The sequence below is a fragment of the Lycium barbarum genome, chromosome 3, assembly GCF_019175385.1.
Source record: "Lycium barbarum isolate Lr01 chromosome 3, ASM1917538v2, whole genome shotgun sequence".
Taxonomy (NCBI): Eukaryota; Viridiplantae; Streptophyta; class Magnoliopsida; order Solanales; family Solanaceae; genus Lycium; species Lycium barbarum.
Window position 1 is genome coordinate 137,333,137 of NC_083339.1, and position 14,110 is coordinate 137,347,246.

The 14,110-nt window shown below is 38.9% G+C and overlaps 1 protein-coding gene across 2 annotated transcripts; it reads left to right on the forward strand.

Moving 5' to 3' along the window:
* The first annotated feature begins 1,513 nt into the window (after positions 1-1,513).
* LOC132632843 (psbP-like protein 1, chloroplastic) lies at positions 1,514-13,795 on the forward strand. 2 transcript variants are annotated; one of them, XM_060348944.1, is made up of 9 exons: positions 1,514-1,652; positions 1,882-1,966; positions 2,052-2,166; positions 8,694-8,777; positions 8,976-9,058; positions 9,382-9,504; positions 9,692-9,763; positions 12,448-12,544; positions 13,524-13,795. In XM_060348944.1, exons 2-9 carry the CDS (start codon positions 1,904-1,906, stop codon positions 13,625-13,627), a joined length of 741 nt encoding a protein of 246 aa, XP_060204927.1. In that variant the 5' UTR covers positions 1,514-1,652; positions 1,882-1,903; the 3' UTR covers positions 13,628-13,795. The 2 variants fall into 2 exon arrangements, with proteins under 2 accessions (XP_060204927.1, XP_060204928.1); XM_060348945.1 differs by lacking the exon at positions 1,514-1,652 and adding an exon at positions 1,673-1,809.
* The last annotated feature ends 315 nt before the right edge of the window (positions 13,796-14,110 follow it).

Sequence of the window (14,110 nt, forward strand, 5' to 3'; positions counted from 1 at the left end):
TAAATACTTAAGTCGCTAATCGAACAATTAACAAATACTAAATAAACAAGCAATAAATAATTAACTAATTAACAATAGATAAACAAATTTTAAAAAAAAATTAAAGGGGGCAGTCGCAGTGGTGGGTGCGGACGGCCCAAAACACACAAAAAAAATGCGCAATCCACCACAGATCCCTCCCACCATACCTAAGGTAATAATATATTTAGCAATGTAATAAAAAATTCGTAGTAAAATACCTAGAATGAAGGTGTTTTTGAGTTTTCAAAATGAGCTCCGCGCCGCTCTATTCCAAAATCTAACCTTAGAAACTTGTTCCTACACTTCATATACCAAGAATATTGAGTTTTGGATTGAAAAACAACACGAAAATAGCGTTTTGGGGGGTTGGGGACCACTGAAAACGGCGTTAATGGCGGGTTGGTGGATGGGTGAAATGGTCGGGTCTGTGGTGCGGAAGGAGGGGGGGACTTTTTGTTGCCTCCTTCACGCATGAAATTCGTGCGTGAAAGGCCGAACTTGTATTTTTGCAGTTTGGTCCTTTCACGCACTAATTTAGTGCGTGAAACCTACTAATGTTTTTTTTTTGTGCTAGTTTAGTTCATTTTTTTTTTTTGCGCTACAAAAGTCGTCCAATACCGAAGCAATTTCACAAGCGGTGCTAAATTTAAGAAGAAGAACAATACCAACATATCCAGTATAATTTCACAAGTGGGGTCTGTGGAGGGTAATGTGTATGCATACCTTACCTCTATCTTGAGAAGTAGAGAGACTATTCCCGAAAAACCCTCGGCTCATAGCTAGCAAGGTGCTAATATTTGAAGAACTGAACAAATAAATAAATAAATAATTATAATAATTAATAACAATCGGTGTAATTCTTTATATTTAACCCAAATATTTTTTATTTTTCTTATTATTTGTATACACATATATAGGAAAGAGATTGACGAAGCGGTATCCGGTGATACCGCATGGAACAAGATGTATTCGACCGAGCTAGCTACTGGATTCACATCAACTTATGAATCACGCTATAAATTCATCTCTAAGTGATATTTTGAAGCGCACACACCACACCATGGGCAGATCCGTGGATAGGATCAAAGTTACGAACGCGTCCCTACTTTCAACTCGACTATACATAATTGAAATATGGCATATTTTTGCTAAATTTACACACTTATTATAGTACGTAGGTACATTGAATATATTCTAAGAATTCTCGTCTAATACATTTTCAATTGCAGAAATAGATTTTTGAGCTCTAATGCTATCCTTAAGTTATTGATACGAGCAATTTATTTGTTTTATGCTAATTTTTATATGCTTAATTTCAATTTTATCAATCTAGAAGTGCTATTTAAGGATAACAATATCATGCTGCTAAAAAATAAAAATTTCAGTAAAGGAGATAAAATATTTAAAAGTTTGATTGAAACTGGAGGGAAAATAATATAGTAATCTAAAATTGGAGGAGAAAATAAGGATCATTCTTTTTAAAATTGGGAGGGTATTTAAGTCATTCTTCATGTAATAATGGATGGAGAGCAGAAGAGGTGAGTGGATAATTGAGGTGTTGGATGATATTGATATGTGGGTTGGGACGTGAAAGATTGCACAAACTGAAACCAACTGTCTTACTTCTTCGGGTAGGCGCGTGACCACCGTTAGTTAGCGACATTGTATCAATTACTCATGTTACCTTATCTATCGTCGTAAAAAGCACGTAGAACTGGAACATACTAGAAGCAGCATTGATTATGTGTCAATGTTCACTGAGAAACAAACCAATTGGAAAGCATTTGAGTAAAACAAACTCATATAAATTTGATTGGCTAAATAATGTGTATTCTTGTTTATGATTTCTCAATTTTGCAGGTTTTGGTTAGGATTTTGAGAAATGGTGTCAGTGCAAAAGTGTACTACCCCGTATCATGCATACTTGCCAAATGCAGCATCTCAGGTACCGTTTCACGTTCTTTTTCCATCATGCTTAGCACTCAAAATATATCCCTTTTTTTAAAAAGTTAATCTCTTCACTTATAAAGATGGATGTGATGCGTCAAGTGGGGTGGTTCAGGAAGAATGGTCACAACCGTCGGGCTCCTGGATGTGTTATCAGGTCAGAGAATGTGACCGAAACTTCCATTTCCTCTAGCCAAGGTTAGATTACTTTCTGTTAAATTGTGTGACCATCTTATTTAAAAGCTTAAGCTGTGAAAAAAAAAAGTTTTATTTACTTAATTATATCTTCTTAACATGCCACCTCACGTGATCTTTTGTTGGGTCCATCCCATAATTTGAGGAAGGAAACATCTCCCTCATTTTAAGGAAAAAAAACATTTTCCTTGTTTTGAGGAAGAAAACATATTCTTTGTTTTAAGGAAGAAAACATCTTCCTTGTATTTGGCAAATTGTCAAGTGCTTGCTTGAGTCACAAATGACATCAATAGGTTCATTTCATCCCTATAAATAGGGAAGCCTTCTATCATTTGTAGCATCACCAAAAGCAAGAGAGAAAAACAATAAGGAAAACACTTGAGTGAGATATAGGTATACAGTTTAGGATTGGTTTTTTGTAATAGTTGAGTGTGAGAGTTGCTCCTCCTATTGTAATTCTGTTCCGGTTATGAATAGAAGACTTTTCCAATCCTAACAAGTGGTATCAAGAGCTTGGTTAATCTTCCAGGCCAATCTTTTAAAGTTTCGTAAAATTTTCAGTCAAAAATTTTTTGTCCCAAAATTGTGCTCTGAGTATACCATTAGAAAGATCTCGTTCCGAGGATTCCGAATATATAATTTTCGGAATTTTTCGACCACCGGAAGGCCTCCAAAAGTCCAGTCAAAGTTTCTCTGTCCACCATCGCCGCCGCCGCTCCACCACCTTCCGGCCACCAGCTCGCCGAAGAAGACGACCGGAGAAACCCGATCCGACCAACCCGTTTGACCAGAACCAGATCTGGTCAAAGTCCAATTGCCACATCATCCTTTTGTTGACTCTTTCAACCAGCCAGTGGTTAAACCGGCCCGGTTCGGTTTGAATTAGTGCAGCCCGGTTCACTCTGTTTTTGTCCGGTTTTCAGATTGGTCAGACCGGTTCCCTAGGCTTTCAACCATTCCGGATTCAACCGTGAGTCCCGTTTTGCCTGATTCTGCTTTCACAGTCCAGTACAAGCAGATTAGGTGCACTTTATCATGGAGAAATCATCATCGGATACCATGATTCCGCTAACATCTTCAAATTATAACATGTGGAAACCTCGTATGGAGGACTTGTTAAATTTGAAGGATTTAGTTAAATTTGAAGGATTTAGCCGAGCCGCTTGAAAATAAAGGTGCCAAACCCGACAAGAAGACAGACGAAGAATGGGCAAGAATGAATAGGAAAACGGTCGCACAAATTCGACAGTGGATTGACCATAGTGTATTCCATCATGTCGCGCAGGAAACGAGTGCTTACAAACTTTGGGAAAAGCTTGGGAGCATGTACCAAGCAAAAACAGCTCGAAATAAAACATTGTTGATGAGGCGATTGGTAAATCACAAGCTACGTAGCGGTACCTTTGTCACAGAACACACAAGTCAGTTCCAAGATCTCGTGAACCAGCTAAGTGCAGCCGAATGGGTTCTCAAAGATGAGGAGCAAGCAATCTTGCTCCTAAGTTCTCTACCTGATAGCTGGGAGACTCTTGTCATCACTCTCAGTAATTCCGCCCCCAATGGTAAGGTGACCATGCAGATGGTCACGGACGCCTTAATAGGTGACCATGCAGATGGTCACGGACGCCTTAATAAATGAGGAATCGCGAAGAAAAGAAGCCGGGGTAGATCAATCATATGCCCTTGTTTCTGAAAATAGTGGACGCAACGGAGGTAGAAGCGGAGGTAGAGGAAGAGGCCGAGGCAAAGGTAGAGGTCGAGGTCAAAGTAGAGGAAGATCTCAAGTTCGAGGGAGATCACGAGAGCGGGAAAGTCCGTCGATACCAACACTTGGTTCGAGGGCTATTGTAACTATTGTGGCAACTATGGCCACAAGAAGGTGGAGTGTCGAAAGCTTAAACGGGAGCAGCCTCAAACTAACCAGAGTTCGAGCAAGGAAGATGGTGAGACCATGGTCACCATGTCACCGGACATTGCACTTGTTACATGCGGAGAGGAAGCATGCCTACACGTGGGCACAAATGATATTGAGTGGGTGATTGATACTGCTGCATCATTCCATGCCACTCCACACCGGGATTTGTTCAGTACTTATAAATCTGGAGACCATGGCTTTGTGAAGATGGGCAACACCAGTTTCTCGAGCATTGTTGGCATTGGTGATGTGCACATAAAAACCAGCAATGGAAGCTCACTTGTGTTAAAAGAGGTTCGTCATGTTCCGGATCTGAGATTGAATCTGATCTCAGGAGTAGCTCTGGATCGACAGGGGTATGAAAATCTGTTCAAGGATGGTACGTGGAAGCTGTCCAAAGGCTCTATGGTTATTGCTAGAGGACATATTTGTGGTACTCTTTACAAAACCAATGTAAAGTTGTATCGACCGAGTCTCAATGCAGTTGAAGAAGAGACATCGCCAAACTTGTGGCATAGACGATTGGGCCACATGAGTCTGAAGGGATTAACGACTCTTGCAAAGAAAGAAGCCATCTCAATAGATAAAGACGTAACTTTGGATCCCTGTGATCACTGTTTATTCGGGAAACAACATAGAGTTTTTTTCAGTTCCACCAGAAAGAATCGTTCCGAGTTGCTGAGCCTTGTCCACTCTGACGTATGTGGACCCATTGAAGAAGAATCTCTTGGTGGTAGCAAATGCTTCGTGACATTCATCGACGACGCATCACGGAAGGTTTGGGCTTATTGTCTCAAATCGAAGGATCAAGTATTCGATTGTTTCAAGACATTCCATGCTATGGTAGAAAGGGAGACTGGAAAGAAGCTGAAATGCCTCCGATCCGACAATGGAGGCGAGTACACTTCCCGGGAGTTTTTGGCATATTGTGCTGAACATGGGATCAGACATGAGAAAACGGTGCCACGAACACCACAACATAACGGTGTAGCTGAAAGAATGAACCGCACTATTGTTGAGAAAGTCCGATGCATGCTTAGTATGGCTAAACTGCCAAAGCCATTCTGGGGCGAAGCTGTTCTGACAACTTGTTATCTTATAAACAGGTCACCTTCAGTCCCATTGAACTTTGAAGTTCCAGAAAAGATATGGTCTGGGAAAGATATTTCATATTCTCACTTGAAAGTGTTCGGGTGCAAGGCATTTGTGCATGTATCCAAGGAGTTGAGGCAGAAGCTTGATCTCAAATCAACTCCGTGTATCTTTATCGGCTATGGAGATCAAGAGTTCGGATACAGGCTGTGGGATCCCGAAATGAAGAAAGTGATTCGAAGTAGAGACGTCGTGTTCCATGAAAACCAGTTTCATGAGTGTGCTCCAACAGTCAACAAGCAACGAAGTTATCATGCTCCAGATGATGTCCCTGAATCACCACACATTCCTCTCAACAACGAGGAACTTCATGATAATGTCCATGATGAACAAGAAAACATTGATCCGGCAGATGTTGATGATGATCAAAACGAAGAAATTCTTGAGCAGGGGGAGCCTTCACCCCAAGACGCAGCTGGAAATAATCAAGTTCGACGTTCTGCACGAGGGTTAATCCCTCAAAGGTCATACTCGCCAACAGAATGGATCCTTCTTACCAGCGAGGGGGAGCCAGAGAGCTTTCAAGAAGCTCAATCTCATCGTGAAAAATCCAATTGGCGACAGGCCATGGAGGAAGAAATGAATTCTTTACAAAAGAATCAAACATATGAGTTGGTGAAACTTCCTCCGGGAAAGAAGGCCTTGAAGAACAAATGGGTCTTCAAGCTCAAGAAAGATGCTAGCGGAAATATCGTGAAGTACAAGGCAAGGCTCGTAGTCAAAGGTTTTCAACAGAAGGAAGGAATCGACTTTGATGAGATTTTTTCGCCGGTTGTGAAGATGATGTCTATCCGAGTGGTTCTCGGATTGGTGACAAGTATGGATCTTGAACTTGAGCAGATGGACGTGAAAACAGCTTTTCTGCATGGTGATTTGGAGGAAGAAATATATATGGAGCAGCCCGATGGTTTCCGAATCCCAAAGAAAGAGCATCTCGTTTGCAAGTTAAGGAAGAGTCTCTACGGTCTCAAACAAGCCCCAAGGCAATGGTACAAAAAGTTTGACTCATTCATGCTGAAACATCAATACAAAAGAACAACTGCAGATCATTGTGTGTACTTGAAGAAGTTCCCCGATGGAAAATTTATCATCCTTCTGCTCTATGTGGATGATATGCGGATAGTAGGCCAGGATGCAACTATGATCAACAACTTGAAGAAAGATTTGTCTAAGTTCTTTGATATGAAAGACTTAGGCCCTGCACAACATATCTTGGGCATGAAAATCATTCGTGATCGAAAGGCAAAGAAGTTGTTCTTATCATAAGAGGAATACGTTGAACGCGTGATCAAAAGGTTCAACATGAAAAATACCAAGCCTGTTGGTACTCCACTAGCAAATCACTTCAAGTTGAGCAAGGAAAGTTGTCCTTCTTCTGAAGAAGAAAAGAAGAAGATGAAAGCAGTGCCCTACTTTTCAGCAGTTGGAAGTTTGATGTATGCAATGGTGTGCACAAGGCCAGACATTGCTCATGCTATCGGTGTTGTGAGCAGATATTTATCAAATCCAGGAAGAAAACATTAGGAATCTGTCAAGTGGATACTACGGTACCTGAAGGGTACATCCAGACTATGTTTGTGCTATGGGGGAGCTAAGCCGATTTTGGAAGGTTACACTGATGCTGACATGGCAGGAGATTATGATAGCAGGAAATCAACTTCGAGTTATATATTCACATTTGCAGGGGGAGCTGTGTCATGGCAATCCAAGTTACAAAAGTGTGTAGCACTATCAACCACAGAAGCCGAATACATTGCCGCAGTTGAAGCTGGGAATGAGCTTATGTGGCTGAAACGTTTCCTTCAAGAACTGGGTTTCCGACAAGAAGAATACACAATTCATTGTGATAGTCAAAGCGCTATGGATCTCAGCAAAAACTCGAGGTACCACTCACGCACAAAACATATTGACGTTCGATATCACTGGCTCAGAGAAGCAGTCGAGCAACATGAACTGAAGCTCTCCAAGATCAACACAAACGACAACCCTGCAGACATGCTGACCAAGGTGGTACCGAGAGACAAGTTCGAATTGTGCAAAGAACTTGTCGGCATACACTCAAACTAAAAGCCAGTGTACTCTCCTTCAGGTGTATGGGACTGGAGGGGGAGATTTGTTGGGTCCATCCCATAATTTGAGGAAGAAAACATCTCCATCATTTTATGGAAGAAAACATATTCTTTGTTTTAAGGAAGAAAACATCTTCCTTGTATTTGGCAAATTGTCAAGTGCTTGCTTGAGTCACAAATGACATCAATAGGTTCATTTCATCCCTATAAATAGGGAAGCCTTCTATCATTTGTAGCATCACCAAGAGCAAGAGAGAAAAACAGTAAGAAAAACACTTGAGTGAGATATAGGTATATAGTTTAGGATTGGTTTTTTGTAATAGTTGAGTGTGAGAGTTGCTCCTCCTATTGTAATTCTGTTCCGATTATGAATAGAAGACTTTTCCAATCCTAACATCTTTTTCATGGGACAAGCACGTTGAAGTTATTTTTTATCATGGGTGACAGTGAGAGTATTTCGAGTTTCTTAACGGAGTCCGATTGAGCTGTCAATTAGATCCCTCTAAGTAAGGCCTTGACTAATAAGATGAAATGTGATTGAACGTTAAGCTTTAAAGTGAAATGAATTTACTCAGACATCGTCTTATTTTGTCTACTCTCAATCGTTTAGTTTAATGATAAAAGTCCTATGCAAAGTGAAGGAAGAGCTCTACACAGTTTCATAGTGTAGACTTCTGTGTAGGATTTAATTTACCTGAGTGCAGGGGCGGAGCCACGTTAGCTCCAGGGGTTCATCTGAACCCTCTCGGCGAAAAATTACAGTGTATTTTTAAAATTAAAATTATTTTAGTATGTATATATAGTAGATGTTGAACCCCCTGACTTCTTCGTGTATTTATCTTTTAGAATTTTTGAACCCCCTAGATGAAAATCCTGGCTCCGCCACTGCCTGAGTGTATACTTATGCTGTCCAAATCAGGGTTGTGTAGTTCTATAGTGTAATCTTCCATTGGCTTTTTATATGATTATATTAATTTGGTTCACTTTAACCTGCTGTTTTGATGAGTATAAAGCGAATCTACTTCCAGGTAGAGGATATAATTTCTTGATGATGAAGAGAAGTGAATCCAACATTGCTGCCTTATAAAGGATTTTGAAGTAAACTAAAATCTAAATTGAAGGACAAACCTTTAGTGATAATGCATGACTTGGTTGTTATTAACACATTTGTACATTATATCTGAAATGTTGTTTGTTGGATGACCTTACATTTGAGTTCTATAAGCTTGAATTAAGTGTTATCCGAGATGCTTGATATGGTCATAACAGGCTCTTGTTCTCAGTATATGATGTGAGAATAGTGCTGGCAGTACATCATCTTGTCCTATGCTGATTGACTTTTAGCACCAAAGATGGACTAGTCACTATTTTCCTCTATCCGTTTCCTTTTACAGATAGACTTGGGAGACGTCAATTTCTTGCAATCGGACCAACAATTGTCCCGTTGTTGCTGATGACTTCTCAGACACCAATATCATGTAAAAGTCTTCATGCAGTAACTTAACCTTTTAATTCCCTATACTTTTCTTCATCAAAAAAATTCCCTATACTTTTGTTTCAAAGTTTGACGAAATTAAGTTGTGATGTATCGTACCCAGTTATTTTCCATCTATTTTGTTGATTGTTGAAATTTTAATGGCTGAAATCCTAAGAGTACACCCTTTGATATGGCTCAGTTGCTGCAGAAAATAAGAAGGGATTTCTGCCTGTCACAGACAAGAAGGATGGATACTCTTTCCTCTATCCTTTTGGGTGGCAGGTCGTTCTGCACTTGATTACTATAATCTTGTCTGTTAGTTTCTTTTACGGTTGTCTTTGTTCTAATGTCATAGTTATGTAAACAATTTGCTAGAGAAACAGGACTATGGAGCTGCATTTGTGGTTTAGCAATTTCAGTTCTTTACTCCATAAATTCCTTTAAAAAATTAGTCACCTTCTATCTAATTCAACTATTTTTTTAAAAATATAATAGTTGCAATTTTCATTTTCTAAACCACTTTCCCCATCTAAATTACACTTGTCTTATCCATTGATTCAGTTTTTCTTTAACATTTTCTTGATTTACTTTTTACCCTTGCCCAGGAAGTTGTTGTTGAAGGCGAAGATAAAGTTTTCAAAGATGTTATTGAACCACTAGAAAGTGCTAGTGTAAATTTGGTACCAAGCAGTAAAGAGGATATACGAGATTTTGGTTCGCCACAACAGGTTTGTTGAAATGCTAGACCATTTATCCCGGATATTTACGTAAAAGGTGCTACATATAAGATATAACTGTTTGGTGTTTTGGATTATTTTGCTGCAAAAGGTAGTTAGATGTTTACTGGATTTCTTGTTAATTTGTGATTGTGGGCACTCATGAATGTAATCTCACCAGAAACTATTCTTATTGCAGGTTGCTGAAATTTTAATAAAAAAGTTTTTAGCATCACCTGCTCAGAAAACAAAACTGATTGATGCGGCAGAGGTGTGTAGTTTGATATTTCTTCCATCGCTGAAAAATTTGTAGTTGATTGAGTGAGTACTTGTCGTGCTGAACTACCATTGGTGTTACTGTTTAGTAAACCTTTCAGAGCCTTAGCATATCTTCATTTTGGATTGAATCAATTGGTTAATAAGTTTTGATATCTTGTGCCCTCAAAAGTCCATTTGGCCTTACAAGAAAGAAAGCTTAAGTATTTGTAAAGCTATGTTATTGCAACAACAACTACACCTTAGTCTCAAGCTAGTTTAAGATGTGTTTTCTCTGGATCCATGATCTTAAAACAAGAAGCAAAATCATTTCTTAGCTCAGTGCTACTTATGTTAGAAGAAACATGAATGTTTACAGTAACAATGTGAGCGCCTCTGTTGTGATATTCGATGAACTCAAAACAAGAGGCAAAGATGTTAATATGCTCAATTCACAGAAGTCAAGTTACAGTTCTTTCTCTTTTTCCTTTCGATCCTTTTTTCTTACTGTGCAGCAGTTAGTCATGAAATTATCTAATTCTAGTTCAGTGAACCTTTTCAGAAGTCCTTGAACTTTTCTTGAAAGGCATATATCTATCTCCATATTTTTACAGTTCATGTTGAGTTGGTGCACCTATTTTGACTGGTGTCCTGTGTTCCAATATTCTCTTAGCTTGCTATTCGCACTCAGGTCTATTTGAAGAGCACAAGTATTGGAGAAAATTTTGGTTTTCGGGAAACCGGTTTCTTCATTTTCTACCATGCAGTGATCCCTCCCCACCCCCTTTTTCTTTTTGGAATTAGAAAGCTAGTTATTATATGAGATCCTGAAGGATATCTACTAATGATCATCTGTTGACAATTTATATGATGTAAGATAAACTAGAAGTCATGATCAACATTTTTCTAGTGCTTCAATAGGGCGTGACCTTTTTTGTTATATTTATTTAACCGGTTAGGATGACAAACTATCAGTTTCCTAAACAACACACAGAAATGATTCACTCTTCCCCTGATTCAATTTCTAGTTATTCTTGGATTGAGGTCATGAAGGAAGGGGAGCCTTGGCGTAACCGGTAAGGTTGCTGCCATGTGACCAGGAGGTCACGGGTTCAAGCCGCGGAAACAGCCTCTTGCAGAAATGCAGGATAAGTCTGCGTACAATAGACCCTCGTAGTCCTGGCCCTTCCCCGGATCCCGTCATAGCGGGAGCTTAGTGCACCAGGCTACCCTTTTTCTTGGATTGAGGTCATGAATTGCTTAGATTGGTTTCACTGGAGTAAAGCTAGGGCTACTTCTGCTACTGCTATCATATGTAGATATGGCATAGAGCTATTACAAGATAACTTATTTCCATATGTTGGTACACGTCACCTGTTGTCATAATTGAAATATATAACTGTATACGGTAAAAATCGGATATACGCTAGATCGGTGAGACCGGAGACCGAGCATGAAGACTTTCCTTTGGGACCGGAGGAGTGCTTGATCCGAAGAAAGCGAAAGACATCGTTTGATCCGGTTTCTCCATAGCTGAGTTGATCGTGGCCGTTGGCTCGGTTGATCGTGGCCGTTGGTCCGGGTGATCCGTTACATAATTGTCACGCGTCAATACCGTTCTGCCACATTGTACTGCCAATCGTACGGGTGTCAGACCGTACAAACTAACCTTATCCTTTTTAGGGTTTTACTTTATTCAAAAGGGCTTTAGGTTGTAAGAGGCCCATAAGGCAAAACTATAAATAGGGGCCATTACCCTACTGTTAGGGGTTGGCTTCTTGAGTTTTAGAACATTGTAATAGCAAAATATATAAAATCTCTCTCTCATTCTCTAACTTTGGTCCGGATTCAGTTGTTATTCTTTAGCTTTGTTCAATTAAACAATACTCATATATTATTAAATACATATATTTAGAGTAAATCACCAATTATTATTCGCTCCTTCATAGCATATCCTTATATATCTTTTTTCAACCAAATAGATCAAAGTTCAACCACATATCATATACCTCATTCATAAATTTAATTGATTACCTAAATTCGGGTAAACAATAACAAGGAAAATATTTAAACTCACTAGAACTAGTAATCCCTCCTAGTTCTGCTGCCTTTCGCAGTCCTTCCAGAAGGTAACGAGATTTTACTAAACCATAAAAAAAAAAAAACTCAACCTACACAACTCCCAAGAAATGAAGAAGAGTGAGAAGGGGTAACTCACAGTCATGCGGCGATCGTCATAATGTCATTTAGTCATCTAGCTCGTTTTCTTCCCATTTGTACTAATGAAAGGAATAAATGTTTAGCCTATCATAAAGAGAAACTAAATTCTTAATTTTTTTTACATCTGATACATATGGAATGTTGACATTTCCAGTAAACAGCTTTTAGCTTGACTTTTCTACCTGCTTTACTTCACAGTGCATAGATTCTTCATAAGAACTGGTGAGGTTTGGCGTCTGGTTTTGTCAAATCGTGAGCACCTTCTTGGTGCACACTATTGACTCTAAGGAAATGATGGCTTTGTTAGAAAAATGAGAATAGGATTAAGATTCATCTTGTATTTGCCCAATTCTGCAAGCTATTATATTCCTCATATGCTTACTACTTTTTAGCAGGTTCGTGGTTGTCTGATATCAGTTTATACATAGCCATTTGATGCATCTAAATTTATTTGATGGTCATTTTCTGATCATTTTGTAGCGTGACATTGATGGCAGAGCCTATTACACATTTGAGTTTACTGCACAAGCCCCAAACTACACTCGGCATGCCCTCACTGCAGTCTGTATTGGCAATGGTATGAAACGTATCTTAGCTTTTAATTGAGATCTGCATGCTATGGAGAAAGTTTTACTTCTTTGCTGACTTCGATGTTTCAAATTCTTTCCGCGAGGCTGATAAAAGAAAGGGTCTCACTTTCCTGCCTTTGTGGAGTAGAACTTGGTTACCTGCCAAGTTCTTGCACTACTATTGTAGTTTTTAGTATTAAGTACTACTAATTAGTTGCAAGGTGCAGCAATTTAATTCTCGAGGACATTCCTCTGAGCGTGAAAAACTGATGCACGGTGATTTTCTCGCTAACCTGCGGGATTATCAATTTAGCAAGAACTAATTCGGTCTCCTATATTCCCATCTATCACCATAGTTTTGTTTCCATCAATTAATATTATGATAATATATATAGTTGGTTTTATCTACATTGACAATAAGGTTTATTAGTTAGCTTCTACCTCATAATTCATGAATCATGCAAGTGATTGGGACATTAGTGACCATCTTTGTTATCAACATGTTATAGATTTAGGCCTTTTTGGTTTATCAGGGATAACAGAGAAAGAAGTGGATTATAGGAAGAGGGTTGAAACCCCTAAAAACCAAAATGCTGATGCGGTCTATAATTTATATTTGTTCTGTTTAGCTGTTCTCTTCGGAATACTGATTGCTCTGTATCTAGAATTTAATTTGAATCTTTCGTGTAACGAAATCAACTTGAAGGTTAGATATTATTGTGATTAGCAGTCCTTAGCTCATGAATCTCTTGAATTGATGAGAAGATTTTCATTGTTTAATTTAAACGAAAGCTTAATGCTGGTCAGCCCAAGACGTCCCTGGTTCGATTTTATGCGTATCCTGGTCCCTTCCTCCTATTGTATTTGCTACTTGTGCGTCTAAAATCACTGCATCACGCCAAGTTCTTTTCTTCTCTGATTTGGCATGGAATTTGAATATTCATAAACTTCCTAATATTTCCATTTGAATGATGAATCCTAATGCAGGAAAGTTCTATACATTGACAACTGGGGCAAATGAGAGGAGATGGGAGAAGATGAAGGATAGACTACATACTGTGGTGGATTCCTTCCAAATTTTCAATGTGTAGTATACTTTAATAACGTGTTCTTTTTGTTGTTGATATCACAGTTTTCATCTTTAAATAGTTAAGATTAGAGGTTGTATAAGTAATGTAGATATGAGTATTTTGCTCATTCTCAACCATTGCTTGGGAAAATGGCATTACAGATTTTATACCAGCAGCCTTTGTTGAATAGTCATTGTTCTATTTCAATGTTGACCTGTATTTTATTTTCTTTACTGCACTCATCGTCTTGTGCCCTGAACCACATATCTAGCATGTAGTCTCTTCAGATTTTAAACCGAAAGAAACAAGAAACAGCCAGCTGAACTTTGTTTTGGTTGGGGGGGGGGGGGGGGGGGGGTTTGCAGATTCAAACTAATTTTTTCTTTCTGAAAAGTGCTAAGTTGGAAAAATTCACAAGAGTAGAAAAAAATTACGTTAATTTTTTCGTTCCATGCAGATGAATACACATAATGTGCATGGCACGTATAAGCCCTGAAATCATGC

Excerpts from the sequence above, each read along its gene's own strand:
- LOC132632843 (XM_060348944.1), top strand. The coding sequence starts at position 1,904 with ATGGTGTCAGTGCAAAAGTGTACTACCCCGTATCATGCATACTTGCCA. Across the intron at positions 9,059-9,381 it reads TCTATCCTTTTGGGTGGCAG|GAAGTTGTTGTTGAAGGCGA; the intron begins GTCGTTCTGCAC and ends ACCCTTGCCCAG. Across the intron at positions 12,545-13,523 it reads TGCAGTCTGTATTGGCAATG|GAAAGTTCTATACATTGACA; the intron begins GTATGAAACGTA and ends ATCCTAATGCAG.